Source organism: Artemia sp. Qi Xiang Cuo, chromosome 8, assembly GCF_049724085.1.
Source record: "Artemia sp. Qi Xiang Cuo chromosome 8, ASM4972408v1, whole genome shotgun sequence".
NCBI classification, from domain to species: domain Eukaryota; kingdom Metazoa; phylum Arthropoda; class Branchiopoda; order Anostraca; family Artemiidae; genus Artemia; species Artemia sp. Qi Xiang Cuo.
The window spans coordinates 73,069,921-73,096,178 of NC_142801.1; the positions used below are offsets into that span (position 1 = coordinate 73,069,921).

At 35.5% G+C, this 26,258-nt stretch overlaps 1 protein-coding gene across 1 annotated transcript in view; it reads left to right on the plus strand.

Moving 5' to 3' along the window:
- The window catches only part of LOC148949781 (exostosin-2-like), a 98,439-nt gene that overhangs the window by 20,376 nt on the left and 51,805 nt on the right, over window positions 1-26,258 (plus strand). The window contains 1 exon segment of the mRNA XM_089093089.1: window positions 25,821-25,985. Within this exon segment, the coding sequence (XP_088949215.1) occupies window positions 25,821-25,985 (165 nt within the window).

Consider the following 26,258-nt stretch of genomic DNA (forward strand, 5'->3'; position numbering starts at 1 on the left):
ACTAAAATAAAGAGGGTTGGACATAGCAGGATGCCCTGGGGTACACCGCAGTCAACTGGGAGGGATTCAGAATATACTTTCTAATATTTTTTCTGGCTAAAACTGTCTAGCTAGACATGATGCTACAGTTTAAACAAGAATTACCGAGGAATAAGTCTAATTGACATTGCAGGATACATTTTTGGGATTAGCCTCCTTAACCGCTTCAAGGGGGCAAGGGAGACAAGAATTCGTGAAAATCAAGCCGGTTTCCGTCCTGGTAGAGGCTGCACTGACAATAATTTTGCACTCCGCCTCATTATCCAGCAGTTGAAAGGTATAATTGGGGTGGAGGAGGAGCGTGCGTAGCTGTGTTGGCCTCAGGTGGCTTGGTGCTGCGGTGAGTTGTTAGTAGTAGTAGTAGTAGTAATTTGCCCCTGATTCTGATATTTCTGGAATTTGTTTCCACCTTCGATTCGATCACTCGCCAAAAACTAGAAAATTTTTGAAAATGATAGAATGTCCTTAAATTTCTGGGACTACTTAAAGCATACTACAAGGGTTCTCTGAGCCGAGTTTGAGTTTACGGAGAAGAGATTGAAGAATATCCGGTTGAGTTGGGAGTAAAACAAGGCTACGGCCTGTCTCCGACTCTGTTTAGCTACTGTATTGATTGGGTGTTTGAGCATGCACTATCTTGTCATCCAGGAGTTCAGATGGGACATAATCTTGCACTTGGAGACCTTGAATACACTGATGGTGTCGCAATCTTCTCGGACCCAGAGAAAGGTCAAACTATGCTCAATAAGGTTGTTACTTGGGCAGATTGCGTTGGCTTGAAAATTAGCACAGGGAAGACACAATTTATGGCAATAAATCACACTGATCGTATTTCGTTAACTTAAATCAAGTACAGTTGGATCAGATCAACAGCTTCACATAACTTGGCTCCCAGCTTTGTACTGATGGATCTTCTGACGCCGATATTGAGCAGCGATTGCAGAAAGCACAGACGGTCTTTGCTTCCCTTAGAAGACCGTTGTGGAACCGGCGTGAAATTTGTGTAAGAACTATAGTTCGAGTCTACCTGGCTTTGGTTCGAACAATCCTTCTTTATGGATGCGAAACTTGGTCAGTAAAGCGACTACATGAAAATGCACGGAAGGTGTTTGAGCATAACTGTCTGCATAGCTTCCTCAAGTTGAATCTGAATGATCGCATGTAAAACGTGGATATACGACGAATCTGAGGTATCAGGAGATGCGTTGTCACCACGATCAAGGAGTGTCGACTGAAATGGTGGGGCCATGTCTTACGGAGGCCAACAGAGTAATTGCCTCGCCGAATCCTTCTAGCTGAGCCACTTAGCACATGGAAGAGCCGCCAAGAAGGACAGCGGAAAAGCTGGTGGAACTTGGTTAAATCAGACCTTGAACCTATTGGGGAGCTCAGAAAGTTTAGTCACAGATGGACAACTCAATGGCTCCCATTTGCAAAGGAGTTGGCAGTAGACTGCACTACCTGGTTCAAACAGGTCTCGAAGATCCTTGATACCGGGCAAGGGGGAAACACCTGATTCCCGCCACAATTACAAGTAAGTAAGTAAGTTTAAACAAGAAATTGTGGAGGATGAAATTCTTGAAGCACTATTTCTGCTAAAATTGATTAATTTATTAGAGCGAACGGTTTTTGTAAGTCTTTGACTTACAAAAGTTTACGGTGAACGCTTTCATTGTAGCTTACATGAGAAAGCTTAGGTTACAACAATTAATCAAATGGAAGTCCGCCCATTTGAATGCCTGAAACTCTTCTTCTAAAGCTGCCCTCTAGTGGCAGCCTTTTGGATGCAGAACGAAGAATAGCTTCTAACGCAGCTAGACCTCCTAAATCTCAGTCTATCTGTAACTCAAGCGCCTAGACATGTTGGCAGTGACAGACATGAGACACTCGATATAAATATTAAACAGTAGCGAATAGCCCAATACCCTCTATTAAAGATTTTTGGGATACATCAGTCTCAAACTTGTCTTCATGACTCTGCCTTCGCGCGCGCGCAATGAGAAATTTTTTGCGTATTACAATGGGATTATGGGAGAACTGTTTTTTGGTGTTTTCTATGCATGGCTAAATTAGTACTTACAATTAAACTTTAATGAAGAAAAACAATAAAAACTTATAAGGGAGAACTTCTTTCTCCTTTATACGAATGAAAATTAGTAAAGGGGAACTTGTAATGGGATCAATTTTCAAAAACCTCAAAATTTTCCAATTAAAGATACTCAGGTAAAAAATAAAATCACCCAAAATATGAACCTGAAAAATTCAAGTAACCTACAGATCGAGCAAGACTCAAGCGTCCAATTTAACATAGTGAAACAAATGTATCTAATTCAGACATACATTGTAAGAATCTTACCACCATGCTCTGTGACGATTATGTGAGTAAAAATAAAATACATTACTTTCTTATTTTATTCTCTCTATGTTAGTATTTCTCAAGATAGTTAGTCCTTGTGGCTCCACTCGCTCTCAAGGGAACCAGACACCTCTCAATCTGATTTCGACTTAGTATGGCCATTAATGCAAGCTCCCTATTTGAACCGCTAGTTTAAACTCCCCACACAAGAAGTTCCGTCTCCACTCAGGTAAGCCACTCGCGAACCATCAACTAAGAGTTTCACTGAATTTCCCCATTGAATTAATTAGATGAACTTTCCCATATAAGGAAACACCATAAAATATAAGAACACATAAATTTCTTATTAACCCCCCCCCCCTTAGAATTGGCGCAATTCGGTTTAAAGGAGCAAAACACAAGAACAAAATTTTCTACAAAAAAAAGATTATTGAGAAATATTACGCATGGGGAAAGTGCAATATTTTGTGCATGCTTTGAAGTGCAATATTTTGTTAGGCCTAAGTCCCCTTAAAATAGTAACAAAAAAATATAATTTGGAAGTGTCAAATTTGACTTATATCCAAAAAAATAAAACCAGTGCCGAATTTTAATTTATTTTGAAAAAAATGTCGTTAGATCAAAACGAACAATTGTTAAAGCAAAAACTCATTGCCAAAACAGTGGAAATTTCAAAATCCCTTCCCTCATATAACGGTGATTCAGATGTAGATGAATTTATTATCCAATTAAACCAATTCGTAGAAGTAACTCAAACGGACTTAAAATCATTAGTAGGCATGTTGTTAATGAGACTTAAGGGGCAAGCATTAACATTCATAATACAAATAGAAAATACAATAGGGGAAGATAACAACCTTCCGATAATTTCAATTGAAAAATTGCTAAAAGCGTTCCGAGAAAGATTTGTTGAAACCAGTTCAACACACAAATTAAAGCATGGTACGGTATGTTTCGATGAAACACAAAATGTTAGGGAATACCTACACAAGGTAATGGTGTCCATTGAGGCTAAGTACGGAAAAGAATCCGGTCCTTTATACGATAAAATTGTACTAAATGCTTTCATGCAAGGATTAAGCCCCAAACTGTACCGAATGTTAATATCAAAAATATTCAAACATTAGAGCTAGCAGTTCAGGAAGTAGAGAGAACGATTGAAATTGACTCGATTGTGGCAAATCACAATAAGTCAAGAATAAATAATGTAGAAAATTCAACTCCAGGACGATCACGAGGGATTTCCCCAGGATTTTTTTGAGAGATAACTCACCCAAACCGAACCAAAGTAGATCTCCAACCCCTACGAGGCAAAGAATGGTACGTTTTGTACCCACGAATACGACAAACTACGTACAGAACCCCCCAATTATATGCTATGCATGTAATAAACAAGGACATATCGCCAGGGAACGCCGTACTAGAAACAAATATACACCAGCAACCCCCAGTTTTAATAACCGTTTGTTCAGGAGAACAGACTCAAATGCCAATGGGTCAGGAAGTTATAGAAATAACCCCCCGCGTCTCCCATCGTTCCGCAAGCCCTACCAGCAAGGATTTGGATACGCGAATCCCTCTCAATATACGCCTCCCCAACCCTATTCAAATCTTTCCCCCAACCGACAAAATATTTATCGATTCCCCACCGCAAATACGCGACAAAACATGTACCAATTTAATTCACGGACGGTGTATCCAACTAGGTTCAACAGGAATACGACAACAGAGGATATTTTTTCCCGACGGGAAATGAAAGAAATTTTTCGGGAAACGAAAGAAATTTTTCGTCAATACAAAATGAACAAATGCCACGAACCGTCGGCACAAGAAATCCTAACCCACGTAATTATACGTGGCAACCAAGACAATCAAATGTCAATCAACTTGGAAATTCCCTAACAATTGAAATTCCCACTAAACCCCAATGTCAAACCCCAACCTATCCAATAAAAGTACAAGAAAATAAGTTAGGCCCCCGAGAAAATTAACCGAGACCCTGGAAGCGAGTATTTTTTATAGGTCCCTTCCAGTAATTCTACCTTCCTTAAGTGATAATAATGACATATTACCTATATTAAATGATTTTGGTGTTGCAAGTATTAGTTTTAAAGCGTTGATAGATTCCGGTGCATCGGTTGATATAATAAACTCGAATGTATTTAATAGACTACCAGTATATATTAGGCGACGGAAAATTTTCAATATTCCCAGTTTAACGAGTGTCACAGGAAATAGACTGGAAGCAATAGGCTCCATACGCCTAGATGTGACAAAAGATAATAGACTTTTCTCTACAAACTTCATAATATGCAGGAATTTCCCATATGAGGCTATAATCAGTGCTAATTTTTTAAAATCTAATAAAGTGTTATTAGATATAGCAAATAACAGACTCGTGTATCCATACGATCCTATTCTCCAACGCGTGGAGAGAGGGGAAGTAACAGTGAATAGAATAAAGTCTTTTGTACCCCATCTCTCGTCCTGTGGGAGAAAAACAAGCTGCAAATGGATTGAGTCAATAAAAGAAAAGATAGGAAAAATGCAAGAGTATAGGCAAACAGAAATAAAGAAAATAGTAGAATTATGGAATGAAATAATAAATTCAAATACTATCCCCTAACAGCCAACCAGACAAACTGAAGATTTGACGCAACAAAGTGCCAGTCTTAATTTAATAGAAAATGACTCGGAAGAAAAATACTATGGATTCGCCGTACATAAAACAAAAATCTCCCCAAAAACTATGCAAAGAATTCAAATCTCACAAATGTTCACCCCCGTAAATGATAATCCCGAAATTTGGTTTGCATCCCCGTGTAAAGAAATCTCCGAAAATCTGTTTTGTGAAGAACAGATGATTTCATATGAGAAAGGAGAAGGTTTTATTTGGCTGACTAACACACATGAAAATGATACGATTACATTAAAAAAGGGAACATGCCTCGTTGAAATACAAGTGATTTCTGAGCACGAGCTAAACAATTGGAAAAACTCCAAGAAAACATTAGTTAATGGTATTGGTGTCAGTAATCCAAAGAATAGGTACCCACTAACAAGATCCCAATTTTTGGAAAAATTTAAATTAGACCATATCCAAGATACACAATTAAAATAAAAATTATGTGAATTGCTCTGGAATTTTAGAGATATTTTTTCTACATGTGAGGAAGATATTGGATTGATACCGTTCTATGAACATTCTATCCAAACCACAGGGTTGCCTGTAGCTAAACAGCCCTATCGCATCCCTCACCGCTACAAAGATTGGTTAAAAAACAGAATCCGTGAACTAGAAAGAAACAATATTATTACGGCCGAGTATAAGCCCGTATTCAGCCCCTGTTATACTCGCGCCAAATAAGAACAATGACCTTTGACTGGTTGTATACTAAAAAGCCTTAAATAAGCAGGTAGTTAGCGAAAAATTTCCCCTGCCCCAAATCGATGAAATCCTACACTCCATCTCAACCAAAAATAAAATTTTTACATCTCTTGACCTCACACAAGGTTATCATCAGGTTAAGATAGCAGACAATGACGGCTATAAAACGGCCTTTTCGATGACGGAATGTGGTTCTTATGAATATTTGAGAGTACCCTTCGGACTCAAAACTAGCTAAAGTGCATTATGTAGACCTCTGTTACACTTATTACGAGGTATAGAAAATATTATCCATTTTGTGGATGATGTGATCTGTGTGGGAGAAACACCAGAGGACCATTTAAACATATTTGCCAAAGTTTTTGAAAAATTCAGAGAGGGTAATCTAAAATGTAGACCTGAAAAAGTAAATCTACTTCAATCCGAAATAAAATTCTTGGGAATGATAGTGACGCAAGGCCAAATATCACCGGACCCTGAGAAAATAAAATGTGTAGAAAATCTCAAACCTCCGAAAACTATTAAAGCAATTGTGAGCAATTATTGGTTTAACCAGTTACTTTAGAAAATTTATACGTAACTACGCACAAATCGCAAAACCCCTGACGGATCTAACTAAAGGGACCTCCCAAAATATTACCTGGTCGCAGGAAGCTCAAACTTCTTTGGACACTCTCAAGAAAGCTCTTACTTCTGAGCCAATTTTGTCTCTGCCAGACTTTGAAAAGGGACAATTTATGGTTACTACTGATGCTTCAGGTCTGGGCATCGGTGCAATCCTTTCCCAATTAATCCCCGTGGAAGACTACCCCGAACCCCTAGAGGAACCCCCTCAGTATATAGAGAAGGTCATATGCTATTCAAGTAGAACTTTAACCAAAGGCGAAAGAAGTTATTCAGCAACGAATTGGAGTTACTATCTATAATTTACCATTTAGACAAATTTAAACATTATTTAATAGGTCGAAAATTTAAGTTGCGCTCGGACCATAAAAGCTTACAGTACCTAAACACATTCAAAAATGCAACTGGAATTTTAGCGAGATGGATAATGAAAATCCAAGATCTAGATTACGAATTTGAACATGTGACCGGTAAACAAAATGCCCCCTGCGATTACCTGAGTAGATACCCCAAGAATAACTCCTCAAACAATGAAACTAAACAAATAAATGCCATTAATCCCAGTAAACGAAAACACAAGAAGAATAAACCTAAAATCCATACAGAAGAAAACCAAGTTACCCATAGCACCTCGTCCTTATCTAACATTAAAAAAAACTAGGTCAAAGACGAATGTGCTTGACTCTCAATATTTATTTTTCGAGTTTGGATAACATTTAAAATAATTTCAGTGTCCTGAGGTGGAACAGTGACAATTTTTATTACGACTTGGACAAAGAAATCTTTTGTGGGATAGTAACAAGTAAAACAAGTAGAAATCAAACTTCAATAGTTCCAGTACTACCTCAAAGCTTAATAATACCTGCCTTTGAGTACTTCCATTCTGATATAGGTGGACATTTAGGAATAGCTAAGACCTTTCACAAGCTAAAACAATATTTTTATGTACCGCCGGCATTAACAAAACTTAAAGATTTTATAAATACATGTGAAGCGTGTAATTTAAGGAAAAATCCCCAAACGTACCCTAATCCCCCGATGGGAAGAGTGCCAGTAGCAAGGTTTCCTTTCGATATCGTTTCATTCGACCTATCTGGTACGAGTGGAGGATTACTTGTTTCTAATAGAGGTCATACTTGCGTTCTCTCAGTAATAGACCATTTTACCGGCTTCATTTTTGCCAAAGCATTGAAAAATCAAGGCGCATATGCCACAAGTAAAGCGTTAGCAAAAATATTTTTAAAATTTGGTGTTCCTCACTAGGTTATTAGTGACAACGGAACTAACTTCGTTTCTAAAGTAACAAGAGATTTAATGATTTTCCTTAAAACCGACAAATTATTAACCTCCCCCTACCATCCCCAAGCTAATGGAAAAATTGAAAATAGGCAAAAAATATTTTCCAATGTTTTGAGTATTTATAGAAGAGACAATCGAAGCGATTGGGATCTGTATCTACCTTACCTAACCAATGTAATTAATACCGCATACTCGGAAACAACTAAAGAGAATCCATTTTTTCTTTTATTTGGACGCGATTTTAAAATACCTTATCAGGAAATTATAGAGTCTAGAGAATATTACAATAGTACAGAGGACTATAAGCAAGATTTTATAAATAGGATGAGAAAAACCTATAAAATAGTTAGACAAGAGTTAGAAAAATGTAAAATTAACCAAGAGATAAGAAATGAGTCCAAAATCAAAGGAAACATAACTTTTAAAGTAGGAGATTGTGTATATCTAAAAAATGAGGCAAAGCTAGAAGGCAAAAAACTTTCCAATAAACATTTGGGACCCTACAGAATAATCAAAAAATACGACAATAATTTTACTTTTAAAGGGATAAACCCAGATAACGGGAGAACATACAAGGCACATGTTACCCGTATAAAGGAAGCCAAGTATCCAATTAAATGGGCACCCAAACCCTCATCTTCAGATTCATCAAACGCGGAAAATGAGTTCCCTAAGTCAAGACTAGACGAGTTAAAACCCTTCAATTTCAAACAAAACTATTTCGAAAACCATAGCGAAGAGGAAGATTTCGAAGAATTTGTGGCCATGAAAAACCTAGTCATTCCTAAAAGAAAACTCTTAATACCCATACCAGCAAGAACCCCAAAAGATCCAGAAAGTTCATCTTCAGAAAGTTCGGAGAAATTAGATTATACGCTGTCTCCAAAGACCCACTTTTTCCCCGATAGAATTTAAACCCCATGTCCCCCTAAAAGATTTCCCGATGACATGGTATCCCCAGCAACCCCAATAGAAAGACCCCTATCGTTACAGGATGAATTAAACAGAGCTATGGAAACCCCGGGTGCAAAAATAAGGAAGACTCTACCCAGGCATACAAATAAGGGAAATACAAAAAGTTTGAGAGAACCCATGGACATTATAAATTATCCGATAAAAACAAGGCAAAGTACCTTGCCCTGGACCCAGGAACATCCTGAAGATGAAAGTCTAGGAGAATACCACCACATAACGGTATCCAAAGTAAAACCCAAAGAATCACACTCTTGGAAGCAGACCATGCTGCAAAATATACCCCACCCCCCAGAAAATATGGCATTCAAGAAATGGAGACATTCTCCACAAATATTTGATTCCTTCCAGAGTCCCCAAGGATCTTTTAACTCCCCCGAAACAGGTATTCAGCGCGAGGAAATAGAAAATTAACCCTCCACTTCCAGAGGAGACGAGATATATGAAGCAAGGGCAGGTGATACTCCGAAATTAAAAAGGACCACCCCAGAAAGCCCTAATGATGAATCCTCAGGAACTAGTTCTACTGAATCCGACGATGAGCCCCAAGACACACAAAAACGAAAACCAACTTCGGCTACCGCGCCTGCAAAACAAGCTAAGGGAAAAGGTAAAAAATTTCTATCCAAAAAGTACAAGAAATTTGACCTAATCTCTATGGGAAAGTCAAAAAAGAATAAAACGCCAGAAACTGAACAGGAAGTTACCGCAAAATCTGGCAGAATAAGTAAAAAACCAGATAAATGGAAAATCGTCTAGGGACCAGGTACCCCAAAAAATTCATGAAATTATATTAAATCGAAACGAGCAGTTTGAAAAAAAAACTTAAAAACAAGAGTATATGAATAAGACATTACGATGAAAGCTACCCATAAAAGGTCGAAAGAAGAAAATAGTCAATTTTTCCAGATAAACTGAATCCAGGCTTGATAAAAAAAACCGAAGATAGAAGAAAACAAGAATTGTTCAACCCCTCCTCCAAAAAGAAAGATAACTAGTGCAACCCCGTTACAGACAGAACCAATATGGATCAGCTATTTCAAATACGATCAAAACTCCTAGAACCCTCGGCACAATTGATAACAGAAAAAATAAAAAATTGAGAATATGATAGAAACCATACTTAAATCTCTTAGTGAAGTTAAGGCATCCCAAGAAAAAATTAACAAAAAAATAAATGAGATCTTAGTAACTAAACAAATGGATAAATTAATTGAGACCCAGTTTATGGAAGTGAAAGAACAGACCGCCAAAATTCAGAATGAAATGGAATCAATAAGCGACGCCACGCTTATAAAACGATATAATTATCCCGACAATATCCTAAAATTACAAGTATTATACGATAAAATGAAGGAAATTGGTAAAAAAGTACAAGATTATAGAAACAGTACTGTTCTGTCCGCGACAATGGCAGTACAAGAGTCCCTGGCACTCCAATGAGCAAAGATCTTAGACTTACAACATAAATACGACCACTTAAAAGCACAGAAAGAAATAATTAAACTACAACAGGACGGCTTAGAGAAACAGCTAAAGGAAAACCATACCGAAATTACCAGAGAATTACAAAAACAAAGAGATTTCTGCTCAAAATGAGAAAAGACGGTGGCAACATACTTTACAGTTGAAATTGAACTACCCCTCAATACGCATTTGGAAAATATTCTTGCTAACGATTACAACGAAGGACCATCACAACCCGTTCATTTTGCAATCCCAAACCAAGCCCGCCATAATATAAAACCCCAAGTGGAAACTATTCAACAGGATCCTCCAACGGATAATAACATAATTATGAGGACCCAGTACGAAGACGCCCAAGAGAATGTTACTATGGGCCAAGATTCCTCAGAAGTCTCTCCACCACAAGTCACACCCAAAACACAACCATTACCAGAAGATACGGAAAACTAAGGAATATCAAACATGGGAATTAATTGAACTCAAAAGAAAGAGGTAAAAATCCCTTTCTCGTTAAAAAAAAAATTTATACATTAAAGTGGTTACATTTTATAGAATATAATGTTTAGCGATAAAATTTAGTGAATAGGAAGCTATCTCACGCCAATAACTTCGCTATGCGTTCCAAAAATTCACAAAAAAAACAATAATGGTAAATTGTTAGACTTGTTTAGGTGTCTTCTCCGACAAAGTCAAAATGCCTTCTCTCTTATAAAGTAAATACAAGGAATACAGTTTGATTAACCCCGTGTACTGCGTCATATCCTAGAAATAGTTTTGTAATAAATAATCTATTCTTCTAATTTTATTAAAAGACAGTAGAGTGGTTCTTAAAAAAAAAAAAAAAAAAAAAAAAAAAAAAAACAGGCGCTAGTGTAGAGAAGATGCACACCTAAGGGGAAAAATATACATTGACCCTACAGATAACCCGTGAACCAGGCCGAGTCCTCCATTTCCAAACATATTAGAGTCACAAAACGACATAAAAAGAGCCTCAAGGAGTTTTGCTTCCCAATCATCATAAATCCAAACCACGTAAGCGCAACACAAAAAAAACACGAACTCCAATGCAGCCAATAATTACAAAAGCTAAAATGACGAAATTTGGTCACCCCCTCCTTACACCCGTGCGTTTTCATTTGTTTTTTCCTCAAAAATGCACGCTCTAACCAATTAATACAAAAAAATCCTTAATACCGATAGAAGGCACAGTTGTCACATTAAGGTTATTTATTTACCCCAACTTGCACCATGCGTGCTAGTTAGCCTCCACTCAAACTCAAAGAGTAGGAAATACGCTAGTTCTCCCTTAAATATTAATGTAATTTCTTTTCGTTTCTTAGAGAAGGGTAACTAATCGTTATTATAGACAAAGAGTTCTTTATCAAGCAGAACAACAAAAGCAGGCCTTACAATTCCTTCAAGTCCTTCCTTGTATTTAAAAATTATTCACAAACCAATTTTCCAAAGTTGGGCTAGTTAATGTATATGATTTTTTTTACAAAAGTAGACCGTCATTTTCGCAATATCTTGCTATCGTGATTAGTATTATTACAATAACTAATCATAAGACACACAATGTTCCATTAGAGAATTGGCGCAAATCAATACTCCAAAACGTAAAAATAAATCAAAATTGTAGAACTTAAAATACTAATTTTGGCTTGTAAATTTCAACCTATAGAAATGCGATAGGACATTTTAGTAGGGAATAAGTCCATAGGTAGAAACTAAAGATTTTCTCCTTCGTTTCCTCTTTTAGAAATCTCGGTATCTTTATTCATATGGTTGATCATATATTGATCATAGGTTGATGTGGTATAATCCAGAACATATAAAATAAATATAATATTCTGTTTCAAAAAAATATCGTCAGAGATTCAACGCAAAATAACCTTAAGCGCAAAAAGTAAGCCAAAATTGTAAAATTTAAGGTGTTAATTATGTTATATGAGTTTCAACATAACATATTCCTTAATAGGAAGTATATCCACAGATACAAACAAAACCCCGAGGGCAGTGTAATTCTTAAGTTATAAAAACAAGCCCCACAAATACGGAGAAAAAAATGATAGGCCTAGCCTATTTTGTGGTCTAGCCTATTTGGTTAGCTGAATTTCTTGAATGGCATAATCAAATATTAATTCACATATCCTCTAAGTCAAGAGTGACAAGCATTAAAGAAAAACCTTTCATAAAGCAAAAATACGTGAAAATAGCTATCAAAGTTCCAAGATATCATATCTGGGAATCACAAGTAAGATAGAAATAATACAAAAAAGGACCCATATTGATCAATTTTTCAATTTTTGATGACCAACTATAAAGAATGTATTTTCCCTAATAAAAATTGTTGTACCATAGATTAAAATCGTAACCAACGATTAGCTAAATTACACATTAATTTTGCAATATTTAGCAAAAATATTTAACGCTTACAGCCGATAGGCAAAGGGCAAAATATTCGTCAAAAACCCTAAAAAATTGCAGCAATAAATTCAACCAAGATTACCTTAAAGCAAGTCAAAGCATACAAAAGAACCGCGCAATTAAAGTATAGAGAATAACCTGTAACAAAAGAAAAATAAAAAAAAAACTTTTTCCTAGGTCAGACAATTTCTTAACTTTAGAGAGGTTTTGAACTATGATTGTAAGATAATCACAACCGGTAAAACCAAATGCGAAGCTAGTCTTGAATTAAATATTCGCTTACGATCCAGCAATCAGTCGTATATTATATATGTATAAGACAAATAATTTACTAAAATAGCCTACCAGAAGGGTAAAAGCATAAAACCAATCAGTTAATTCCTAAAGTATCGTAATTTACACAATATTTAAAGGACAATCACATAGCGCGTATCGTGAAAATGACCCTTGCGTCAATCATAAATTCACTGTGGCGCTATAAAAAGTGGCAACGTGCAGTTAGGCTAATGGCTATTTGACAATAGCATATATATTCTGCTTCAGGAATGTAATTCAATTTCTATGGGTTCTCATAAAAGACGCAAACCACACAACATATCGCTAAGAGTAGGTCAAAATTAAACCAATATAGGCTTGTCAAAATATGGACTAGCAACCATTACTAATCACGAACTAACCAATGGATGTAAAAATAGGAAGATTCTTCCAAAAATTATGTGATTCATAAATGCACTTATGACAAGACAGTATTTAATAGATTTTACTAACCTTATGAACCAGTTACGACCTCAGGTCCCTCATAATCCTTAATCCTCCCCCAATAAGAAATATAGCATAGTAACCACATGTTATTCACGGAAGTCAAGCTTTGCGAAAGCACGGTATTCAAGAGTTCAAAAAATACGCATTCACTAGTTAGCATATATGTATAACTAAAATTGATAAAATAAAAAACGTACATTTATACGAAGTATGAATGACCCAAGGGAAATTTATAATGTAATCAAGCGAAAGTTGAAGCCATAAAAGAGAGGAAGTGAATAGATTCTAACACCGATAAGAAACACTTTTGTTCTTTGTTCAGAAACATGTTTAAAAAAAAATCTAAATTGGTAGATAGAATAAAGCTAAATTTTCGAACTTTTTCCTTAAATCAAGCTCCTATAGAAGGCTAACCTATTAAAGATTATCGCGATAGAATACAAAAGAAAAAGAATTACAGATACTATAGGTAATGTTCTAATCAAATTTATGAGCCCCCCCCCCTTCAGTCGCGCGGCCCTCGTCTGTGGCGCCTTTATGGCAGCAACGTCTGGCACCGCAAGGGTAAAGTAGACAAATAAACGAAATCTTCAAAGAATCATCAAACGCATAAACATATCCCCGTAAAATTTTAGGTAATATCATACCCCTGCCATGTGGCAAATTTTAATGCTGCGATATTTTTCAGTCGCATTTCCAATGACTATAGAACCAAAGAATTGTATCTTGTGGCAAATTATTACATCCAAATTAACTTGTTCTGGTTTCTGCCCGCCAATAAGCTCACTGCTAAACATAAATATATTTTAATTTTCATTTAGGAAATACAAGGGGATTAAATTTATATGCCTTATGACAAACTACAAAACTTTTAGGTAATACCACAATTGATAATAAGTCCCTTTGCCACATGGCGATAACTCCGCCACGGGAGAAGGATGATTTGACACCTTAAAAGTAAATGAGTTACACTTCAACTCACTTAACTCCCGTTAATTCAGCATGTACAAAACTGAAAAAAAATAGATACTCTAGTCGCAGTAGTCAAAGCTAAACAAAATGTAAGGATAAATGAAAATCAGATATCGCATTAATTGAAGTATGCTAACGAACAATATAATACAACCCTTTACTTAACTACTTAAGCTCAAAAACCCACTCAAACCATCTAAAAGATACTTTTAGCTAAAAATCAGTATTAGTACCCCTCACACTTCGGACGGTAAAAAAAAGAGAATTTTTTTTTGATTTTAAAAACTTCTCAAAAAAAAACACTCAAACCGTGTGAAACATACTTTTAGCCAAAAATCAGTAGTGATACCCCTCACACTTCGAAGGTAACAACAATTTTTTTTTGTCTCGACAATTAATAAAAGCTCGGTATACATGACAATTCTAATTCATAAAAGCAAAATAAAATAATAGTCATGAAATACTTTGAAGATGGTATAGGAGGAATAACTCAAATATCCATACGACATACAATGGTGCAAACGGATGAACCCCCGAGCATAGGAGATTAGAGCCAAGGATGGGCATGGTGTATATTGCCCCACAATGCAATCACTTGACTTTCACCCTCTGTTGAGAAAAAGTTACATGGATACGAGACTTGATTGCACAACAAGACGTTGCTTGGCAAGCACTACAACTGCCTATTCGTCAAACTTCTTAAACAAACGGACCCTCAACCGTGGGAAGCGGTGGCCACGGGGAATGGAGACGGTGTTTATCATCCCGTATCCATTCCCATTTGGCCCTGGCTCTCTATGATTAACAACTATAAGGATACAAATAGCGATTACGCAACAAGGAAATAAGTGACAAATGGGTGGACCCTCAGTCGTGGAAGCCTTGGGTGGTCAGATGGAGTTCATATATACCCTCTGCCTCCAGGTGGATCTCAGGCTACCTATGAGAAGATACTACCCAGTTATAAATATGAAGGATGAACAATAAAGGATTATAAACCACAATTAAGCGAAATGACCTTACAACCTGGGGACCCGTTAGTCAACTGTTGTGACCTGTGGTGCGTTTTATTCCATTGGTCATGAGACTTGGCTATAGGACTCTCATGAGAAAATCAACAAATCTCCCAATAAAAAGTGATCCGCCAGAATTATCCTAACTCACCTCTACCATAAGAAAATAATGTGACAACAAAAGTAACCATACGGGAATAAGCAATGAAGATGAAAAGGAATTCCGATGCGTGGGGAATACGTTGACAGGGTGAAGGTACCCGGTTTAATTGATTTCATGGACTGGCGCCATGCCAGGGTATTTTTTACGAAGTACAACTGGAACAAGAAGAAAAACGCCAGAAGTGTAATAAAACTGATTGCGTGATTCACGAAAATTACCCTACCTAAACCCCACCATTAAAGGAAATGCGATAACACAAGTGACTATACGGGAATATGCGATTAAAAGGAAAAGGAAGTCAGATACGTGGGAGGTGCTTAAGCTCTGTGTTTTTCACTGTTGATCATTTCGGGGAAAGGCACGTAGCTTGATATTTCTTACGGAGAACAACTCGAACAAGAATCAGGAACCCAAGAAGTCCAATGAAGATCAATTATCCAAAAAATTATAAAAGCAAGGTAAACAGCTACATGTTACAAACGATCATCAAATTGAAAGCGCTAAGCAACGTACCGTGTAGCCAATTATGTAACTATTTTAATTATTTCATAATCATTATTATACCTTAAACTACTATAACCATTTTGAAAATATATTACTAATAAGTAATCATTGATTTCATAATTACTAATAGAATTTATATAAGAACACATTTACAGATACGGTACGTGAGTAACCTTCAACCACTGGTTAAGGGAAACGCCGAAACAAGCAACCATACGGTATGTTGCTTATATTAACCCAAAATCTAGTAGAATAAATTAAAAAACAAAAGTAACCATGATAAGATACCCAAGCCATCAACAATTAAATGGTCGTAGACTGGAGAATGTAGCCTCATGGAATCATAAGAAAAGACATAGTGTAGACAACATTAATGATTCATTAAAAGACTGGGGACTTGCTGATAATTCATTAAAAGAAGAGGAACCTATCAGAGCAGTAGTAAATCTCGACTGTTCAAAACTGTATTATCTCCCGAAATCTTGAAGGACGATCTTAGAACAAAGAATGATCCTAAGATTAACGGCAAGCTTAGTTCATTATAATTTTAGTGCGGGTGCAATGACGAGAAAACACGAACACACCAGACTAAATGCCAACTTGACCTTCTGAATTTTAATACAAAATGTCCCAGAAACAAAATATAGCTTGTTGTCTAACTATATCGCCGAAAACATTTGGTATGATCAAGATGATAACAACATAACCACAGTTTGGCCCATTAAAATTCTCTCCATACTAATAGACCAAGGACATATGTTAAAAGGTGAAAGCTTCCTTAAGGCCTTATACGTCAATTGTGTAAATAACACGTATCTCAATCAAATAAACCCTTCAACGGGATCCGCAATTTTTCAAGTTACCCCAAAAGACTATAAAGACATAAAGAAAATAACCCTGAATATCTTCCAAGAAGACGAAAATTTTGGAAGAAAAATATTCCCTGGCTTAGACGTAATCGTGCGTGAGCAACTATGCTGCTGCCAATCACACGTAAACTTAAGTGTTCCCATAGTGAAAATAATAAATAATAAAGTATCCTTATCTCAGTTATGCCGGAAAGTCATTTAACTAAATATGCGAAAGACTGACATAATGGCCAAACTGGAGTACCTGCACCTCCCAAACCCGTTGTTAGTCTATTTAATGTACTTAAATATACCTGAAAGCGGAAAAAATAATATAATATTTGAACTCAAATTCTCATCTCAAATGTTTCGTCATGGGAAAATTATCGACTTCTCGATGATGCTTACATCTCCAAGTTCAAAGGCGGCACTGCCGGATGATGCACCTATATTGAAATTAAAACCCAATAGTAGTGGAAGAAACTGTATATATAAATAATCTCGTAAAAATGAATGATAAAAGAACCCTCTAATATTACCTGAAGTATTATAACTATGCAAATCGATTATTATCACAATTTAAAAAGTGCATTATAAACCAGTATTGTATTAATATTTATAGAACTATGTGTTAGAATGAATGTCACGAGATCTAAATACAATGTTAATATATTGACAAAAAAAAGGTAGTTTCTCAAAAGTCTCTATACCTGTAAGCCTAAAAAACGAGCGCAAACTCGTTAAACTAGAGTACGGAACTTTAGGGAATCGAATTACGTTCGAATACACAAATAGCCAGGTGCAAGGTGGCACCGGTGAAAAAGTAGTTCAACTTCGACCTGAAGTTACCTTTTTTTTTATTCAAAGTAAATATTCATTATTGGTTAATATGGAGCTTTAGATGATCGAATTATGTCGAATGAATGAGTAACCCGTTGTTTGAGGAAATGCCGGTGAAAAGGTAGGTTGACCTCGACCTAGAGTAAACCGTAACTATAACTGATCTTGAAAAAGTTAACTAGACAAAAACCGATAGAAACTACCTTTCATTTCAGAACAATGGCCAAAGCAATTATCGATACAGAGTTCATATGTATAAAGCACGCCAAAGAAAACGACATATACTCGAAGGCAATGATCATTGTAAATAAATCAGGGGATGAAGAGTTCGCGAAAAAATGGGACGTCAAGTATGATTTAAGGAAATTTGACGTGGAATCCTATAAATTCGGTCTAAATTTAGCAAACACACCCAAATATCGACCAGCGAGAGGCAAAGTAGGAATAAAATATAACGGCAGAAAGGGCAAGTACCTCCATTTTATTCAACATGAAATTAGAAAATTACAAAGACAATATAAAGTTCGGTACTGGTACGTTAAAGGTCCTTGTCAGACAGATTTATTGCTTCTTGACAATTGTAGAAAGCAAAAATTAGTTTACAAAATTGAGGGAAATTCAAACTGCGTAAAATACCAAGGTAAACATGACCCCCTCCAAGAAATAAAATACTACAAACAATATCTATATAATACAAAAAGCTTAATATATAAAGCGAAAAGAAAAGAAATTACATTTAAGAGGATAAAAACTTATGAATCAAAATCAAAAGTAACCAAAAAATCAAAAAAACTGTCCCAATTGAAATAATTAAGTTAACCCACGCACCTTTTACGTTAAAAGATAAATCCTTGTGTGAAAGCAACTGAAATATCTATCCCCCCAACCTAAGAATCAGCCGTAAGTTCGACCTAAGCAAAGAAACAAATTGTACGACCACGAATCTTAACCCCACCTTGTCTACTCCCCCGATAAAAAAAAAATAAAGGGAAAATCCCCTATAATGGAAATCTGAAGTCTCAGTCGATGATCAACTACGAGAAATCTTCGTATCTCATTTTTGATGAAATATTAATTCCAGAAATAGCAAAAAAGAATGTGGATCAAAAATTTCATGATAATATATGTTACCCAAACTACAGCTCAAGATATCGTAAAGCATGGAGTAATCTTCAAACATGAGAATTCGTTACTTGCAAGCCACAATGCTAGGAAGATATTTATGAAATTGGATCCCAGACCGTTTGAAACTCTATTTCAACAAGTAATGAGACTAGAGAAGAATACTAATGAATTAAAGGACTCTATTCTAATTCTTAAAATCGGATAAAAGCTTGCAGACCACGAAAGACATGCACCACAAGGAAAATACAGGAAATCTACCCCCCATTCTTCCTAAACTAAAGTCGAAATTCATAATAGAGGACTTTGACAAGAAAATGACAGAGATCGATAAGGATCTAGGAACTAACAATAGAGGAAACAGAAGAAAAAGAGAACTAAGTAATGAGGACGGATCTATAAGAGAATACAATACGACAAAATACACCACAGGTTCCTTCTTGACAACTTCCAACAGAAATAAACTCTATGATGGAAATTACGCCATGCTAAAGGAATTACCAAGCATATGGTCATACCTCAAGCAACTATGGAAAGATCATACGATGAGCAACGTTACTAAGAAAGTATCTCCAAAAGAAATAAAGAAAATTATCGACGAGCCACAAGAAAAGAAAAATACCACAACAACCAACCCTAAATTCGAGACAAGAACAGAGGTAATACAGCCCTCGCTAACGGATATCACAACCAATACAAGTCCAGAGATAATCAAACTCAATGAATTCTCCCAAGAAAAATAAATTACCATAACGCATTTGAAACCAACGACGTTTACAAAATGGTCATGGTCCACAGGACCAACATTTACAAAGACCAACTCCTTCGGCAACATGTATATAAAATTTAGGGCAAGACTCCCAGTATTGCATACCGAGACTCAAATTATATTCGTTCATGGACACCATCCGGATAACAAAAGGAGATTTACTGAAAGTAAAAAGAAAGAAAAATAGGTACCTGAAAAATGCTGGACAATTGACGGCAAGTACACATGTGCCAGATTGGTCATGGCAGACGAACCAGCCAAAAACTACGTCGAATCGTTACCTGAGCTAAATTAGAAAAATGCCCTAAGAGTATCGATTCACCAATCTTTCTTAATATTGTATAGACAGAGACTGCAAGCACTATTTGAATTATTCAATACAGAAATACAAAAGTTAAAACAAAGTACCATAAGAATTTTCGAGGTATTCTTTCAAAAAAGCAAATACCGCAGATCAGCTAGTCTAATACCCATCGTAGGAGAATTAGCCTCACGCTTATTTGGGCTATCGACTGAATAAGACCTAAATATCCTAAGGGAAAACGTAGGAAAACTAAATAACACCATGAACGTGACCTTACATGTCCAAAAAATACAAGCCAGTATAGCCAATTATCAGAGAGACAAAATTGAGGCAATCTCGAAGAAAATATCAAAGACAGTAAACATAATGAATTATTTGAAAAATGAAGTAGATCGTTTGATTTCTAATTCAAGCCTTACTATGGTATCACTAGACATAGTGACAATGTCATTACTTAACCTGGCAACTGACGTCAGCAAATTTGAATTTGCATTATTCGCCCTTACTGGAGGAACCTTGTCATATGACCTCGTGGAACCTTCGAACCTAAAAAATAACCTAGATGAAATAAAAACACATTTAACATTCGGTCCACATCTACCAACAGAGCCAAAAGTAGCTAACCTGTTCCACTATTACACCAAACTAAAGGTTCACATCACGAAAATAAACGAACAACTATTTGCAGTAGTAACGATTCCATTAATAAATCAACAATCCATATATGACTCGTATAAAATTTCTACGTTTCCAGCCAATATAGGTAGAACTAATTCGTTCATGACTATCACCCCCGAAGCGGAACACTTACTAGTTGACCAAGATAGGAGAAAATATGCCGTAGCAAATCCACAGGACCTTAAGGAATGTGTAACATTCAAAAACCTAGTATGTCAACTAACCCTGCCTATTTATAACGTAAAACCTGGATCCTGTATGTTAGATATATTTTTAAAAGAGACTCAACAAGAAGAAATCCCCAATTTATGTGAAACGCTAGTAGGTAGTACTAAACGGGAAATATTTATTCATCTTAGAAATGACCTATGGCTATTTTCTGTTCCAAAAGAAACAGTTGGGACTATCTCTTGTTATAATAACACAGAAAGAATCGATCCAAGCTACAGAGCTGAACTACTATTACAAGACGTGGGAACAATAACAATAAAACAGGGATGCCGACTGGTAACCAAAGAAGACACGGTACAAACACCACTAATAACCACGAGCACGAATATAATAAGTCCCAAGGTGGTCAATTTCAAACCAGTCAATTTATCATATACAATTCCTAATATCAAAAACGAAGAAGTGAAAACCGCAATATTGTCAAAAACAGAGAATGTCAAGGGAACCTTACCACTAAAAAAAATAAAAGAAGCCTTAGACTCTCAAATTCCCCTATCTACTAATGAAGACCAAAGATTGACGTATGTAGAAAGTAGATATAGACTATTTTCAACAAATTTTTGGTGGTATATCCTCCAAACGGTAGGATTCGTATTCATGATCTCGTATTCTATAAGAATCATATTGAACCTAAATTACGGAAGAATTTTGAGAATAACGCGTAGAAAAAGAGCAAAGTCAGATCACATCGAGCCGATTGAGATGCAAAACCTAAGCCCGGAACTCCCTGATAACCCTTAAGCAAAAAAAAGAGGGAGGATATGATCGAACGAATGAGAGTAGAGGTCCTCATTCGTGCCATGTCCAGTCCCAAATCGCTACTTATTGTTTGTGTAAACCCATGCAACTGCAAAGATGTATTTCTTAAGTGGCTTGGACGTGCGCAAACAGTAAAGACTTGAAAATTTATAGTAAATCGAAACCTCTCATAAAGCCATGTAACCTACCTCGCATGTAGTTATATAATAGAAAAGTAAATGTTAAAGTAGATGAGTGTTGAATAACATTTAAAAATGTATCAAATATTGAACAGATGTCAAATGCACATATATACAAGTATATATATATAATCACCAAATTTTGAAAATCTCATATTGTGTTATTTTTTGTAAACATAATCATTTTTCTTATGATTACTTAGATTATCTCGTAGTAATCTAGTGTTGCTGCAATATGCATGTAAAAGAATGAAAATTCCTTTTATTCATCTTATCTTTGAGTTTAACTGTACCCATATTAAATTGATATTATTAGTACGACTAATCACGACTATGATTTCAAATAATAGTCCCCATATAATCTCGTATAAATGGTGTATTATTGCTGTATGCGTTTTTAACTTGTGTCATTATAAAGAGCATATGATTCTGCCCAGATATTTATATTCCAGGAAGCAGAGTAATCAGTGCAAATTAATTATTGGTGTACCAGCAGGCAACACGGATACAACCCAGTAGCATCTACTCTCATCATTCGTCAACCACCGACAAGTACTCACCAAGGAAACCCCTGAAGACAATATCCTGATGACAATCCAAGTCACCCAAGCCTAGTAACACAAGCCAGGTAACACGATTCCGAACAATATCGACAAACCAAGAATGACCCGGGAGTCAATCCCTCAAAGATTATATTTCTTAAGCCCCAAATCAGAGACAATATATTGAACAAGATCCAAAGCTTAAATTGTGACCATATCCAATCATTATTAGATGTCACAAAACCAAACTATCCTCCATGAAATGAAGAACCAATCATAATCAATTTTGTGGGAAATATAAACTGTACGTGCAAACTTTCCCAAAATAAAGCGTTAAAGAAGAGACCCAACCAAGTTATTTTAGCCAAAATCCAAATGACTAAGCCCTCAATGATTGTGTATCATTAAAAATCAAAGACAATGCGTCAAACATAGAATCTGAGATAACATTCTGTTCCAACCATAATTACCCTTACATGGCGTAACACAAAAGAAGGACTAAACGTGAACAACTTACGGGAAACACAGACTGTACGAGTATTAGATTTTCCCGAGGATAGAAGTGTCCAAGAAGAGATATCCAGCCCATTGATCAAAATACCCAATTCATGTAATGATTCCCCAAGGGTTATGTACCCATGAAACATTTCAACGAATCTATAATATCAACCCCTCGAATATGACGTAGCAACCCACGCACGGACAATTTTGTGCAAGTTGTCATATGTACGAACAACATAAACACTCATCCCAAGGAACAAGTGCCAAAAAGCGAAAAACCAAGAAGACAAACCATAAACAATTAGCCAACCCAATAATTAATTGAATGGAAGCCCAAAGTAAGAGTGATAACGTATGTGAGTATTATAGACACGTAGAATGATGAAGTAAGTGTGAATCTTATGTATCTAACTTGTAACTTTAGTGAATATTGAGAATTGTTTCATAAAACAAATGAAAATAAGTGTAAATTACATAAGCTTAGTGTTGCAATCAGACATTAAATTTAAACCTATTAATGTGTCAAAGTTTTTCTTGCAAATTATTTTCATTCATACATATCAATGTGTCAAAAATTTAGATGTAGTTAGGTGCTTTTGAAGTCAGATACTTATCGTACCAATGTAGCGTCAGGTGGAAGTATAAACTAGTATTAGAAGTAGCGAACACGTAACACGTCAAGTAGTAAAATAATTACAAAAGCAGAACTTTATTAATAAAACCATGTAGAATTATTAGCATATCAGGTGAAGGTAATCTTAGTGTTAGCTGGAGGAAATAATAATTATTATGTAATCATATAACCTAGTGTGTTAGTCAATAGAAACTCTTTGGCCCCTTCGCCAAATCGAGTGAGTAGGTGACGGACTTTAATGTAATGTTGTTATATGTGTAGTCTAATAGAGCAATCGGGGATATGGAAAAAAAAAGATATAAATTTTACCAAAGCAGAGCTAATTCAAGTAATGAATACTCAGATAAATTCTTTTAAAGAAAAATCAAAATTTGAAAGTGTAGAGAGAGTAGCATAACAAAACGATGAGGACATCGTTAAGAATGGGAAGGATAATATGTAATGGGATCAATTTTCAAAAACCTCAAAATTTTCTAATTAAAATTACTCAGGTAAAAAATAAAATCACCCAAAATATGAACCTGAAAAATTCAAGTAACCTAAAGATCAAGCAAGACTCAAGCGTCCAATTTAACATAGTGAAACAAATGTATCTAATTCAGACATACATTGTAAGAATCTTTCCCACAGAAAATTTAATAAATAAATCCGCCTTTGCGTCGCCAATGTATGCAATAAATATCAGTTTGACCAAATCTTACATGACAGGTGACTAACAATCTAATTTAAATCTTTAGAGCTTGAAATACCAAACCATCAAGAGATGGTAGAATTTATTATCCTCATTAGCAAAAAGCTACAGTGTAAAACTTTGTTTGTTCTGAAAAATATCAGAATAAACATCTCAATGTAATTAAATCGTATTTTCCTTTAACAACTTTCACAGAAATAAATTATAAGCCTTCCGGAAACTAAGTGACAGGTCGCTAGCAAAAAATTACAATGTAGAACTTTGTTTTGTTGAGAAAAATTCCAAAGTGATATCCTAAAAGTCATAAATTTTAATTAAACCCAAGTAGCCCATTGGTATATCACTACCCAATAGTAACATAGAACATATAAAAGAGCCAATAGAATCTGTAAAATATACTTGTTAGTAACGCCTGAACGTAACCTCTGGCGAAATTGGAAAGAGTAGATAGCTAGAACTTAGCAATTTTGTGCCAGTCTTCTTTGAGTCTTAGTGCAGTCTTTTTTCAGTCTTAGAGGAGTCTTATGCCAGTCTTATTACAGACATTTTTTCAGTCTATTATATGATTTTTTCGTGAATCAAAACAGTCGTATTGAACGTTATTTGTATTGCCCAAGTGAACCATTTTCCTAAGTGTCTTTGACTGTAAAGTGTCTCGGTATTACCACCAAGCTCTGTGACGATTATGTGAGTACAAATAAAATACATTACTTTCTTATTTTATTCTCTCTATGTTAGTATTTCTCAAGATAGTTAGTCCTTGTGGCTCCACTCGCTCTCAAGGGAACCAGACACCTCTCAATCTGATTTTGACTTAGTATGGCCATTAATGCAAGCTCCCTATTTGAACCGCTAGTTTAAACTCCCCACACAAGAAGTTCCGTCTCCACTCAGGTAAGCCACTCGCGAACCATCAACTAAGAGTTTCACTGAATTTCCCCATTGAATTAATTAGATGAAATTTCCCATATAAGGAAACACCAGAAAATATAAGAACAAATAACTTTTTTATTAAACCCCCCCCTCCATTAGAAACTTCTACAAATCGTTCTTTCGTAAGGGGGAAGGATAGTAAATGTTGATCTGATTCACAGCAAAAATTTCATATCTGTGCTGGGATCTGATTGAATGCCAAGTTGCAACTGAAGTTGTTGCTATGCCGCAATGGGAAAATCCCTTCCCGTGCGCTTTGATGTGGCCCATTTCTAAAACAAATTTTCGCTACTGTTTAGTATTTATACTGTGCTGAGAATAGACTAGAGGCTCTTCTTGGATGCCCTTAGCGACTCTGGAAGTACAAGAGCAACTAGGTTTTAACCTTTAATTTAAGTATGTTAAGTCAGTCTGAATAAAAAATATGAGTTTATTTAACAAATAAAAACTTCCATTGAATTGAAATAATTTTTATTTTGAATTTAATAGTTTAAATATACAATTTAAATTCAATAATAATTAGTAATTTGTGTATTTTAGGAAATCAATGGGCTAAATTGAAAATCTAAATTTATTTAATAACTAATACAATTAACATTCTTATTTTCATTAATTGATTATTATTGAATTGAGATAATTGCTATTTTGAATTCAATAGTTTAAATATATAATATCAATTTAATAAAATGTGTTTATTTTAGGGGATCAATGGTCTGAATAAAAAATCTGAAATTATTTAATAACTAACAAATTAACGCTTCATATATTGATTAATTAATTAATATTGAAATTGTGTATTTTAGGAGATCAGTGGCCTGAGATTCGTAAACCTTTGACCATTATAAGATCTAGCAAAAACATACTGACAAATCGATTTCTTCCATATAAAGAAATTCAAACCGAGGCCGTACTTTCTTTAGATGATGATATTAACATGCTTACCATCGATGAACTGGAATTCGGATATCTGATTCGGAGTATCAGCTCCAGATGAACTGGAGCATTGAAAATAAATGTCATATACGCACAAGATCCCGAACTCAGAGGATGGAGTGAGAAAATCATGGGATGGAGGTATAGAAGTACGTACGATAACTAATGCCAATAACGTTCATATTGTGATTAGTTAGTAAATACTGAATTTAAATAATTTCTATTTTGAATTCAAAAGTTTAAATGCATATTTTGAATTTAATAAGGTACTTGTAGGATATACCCCCTGCTGCTCAAGAATTAAAGTT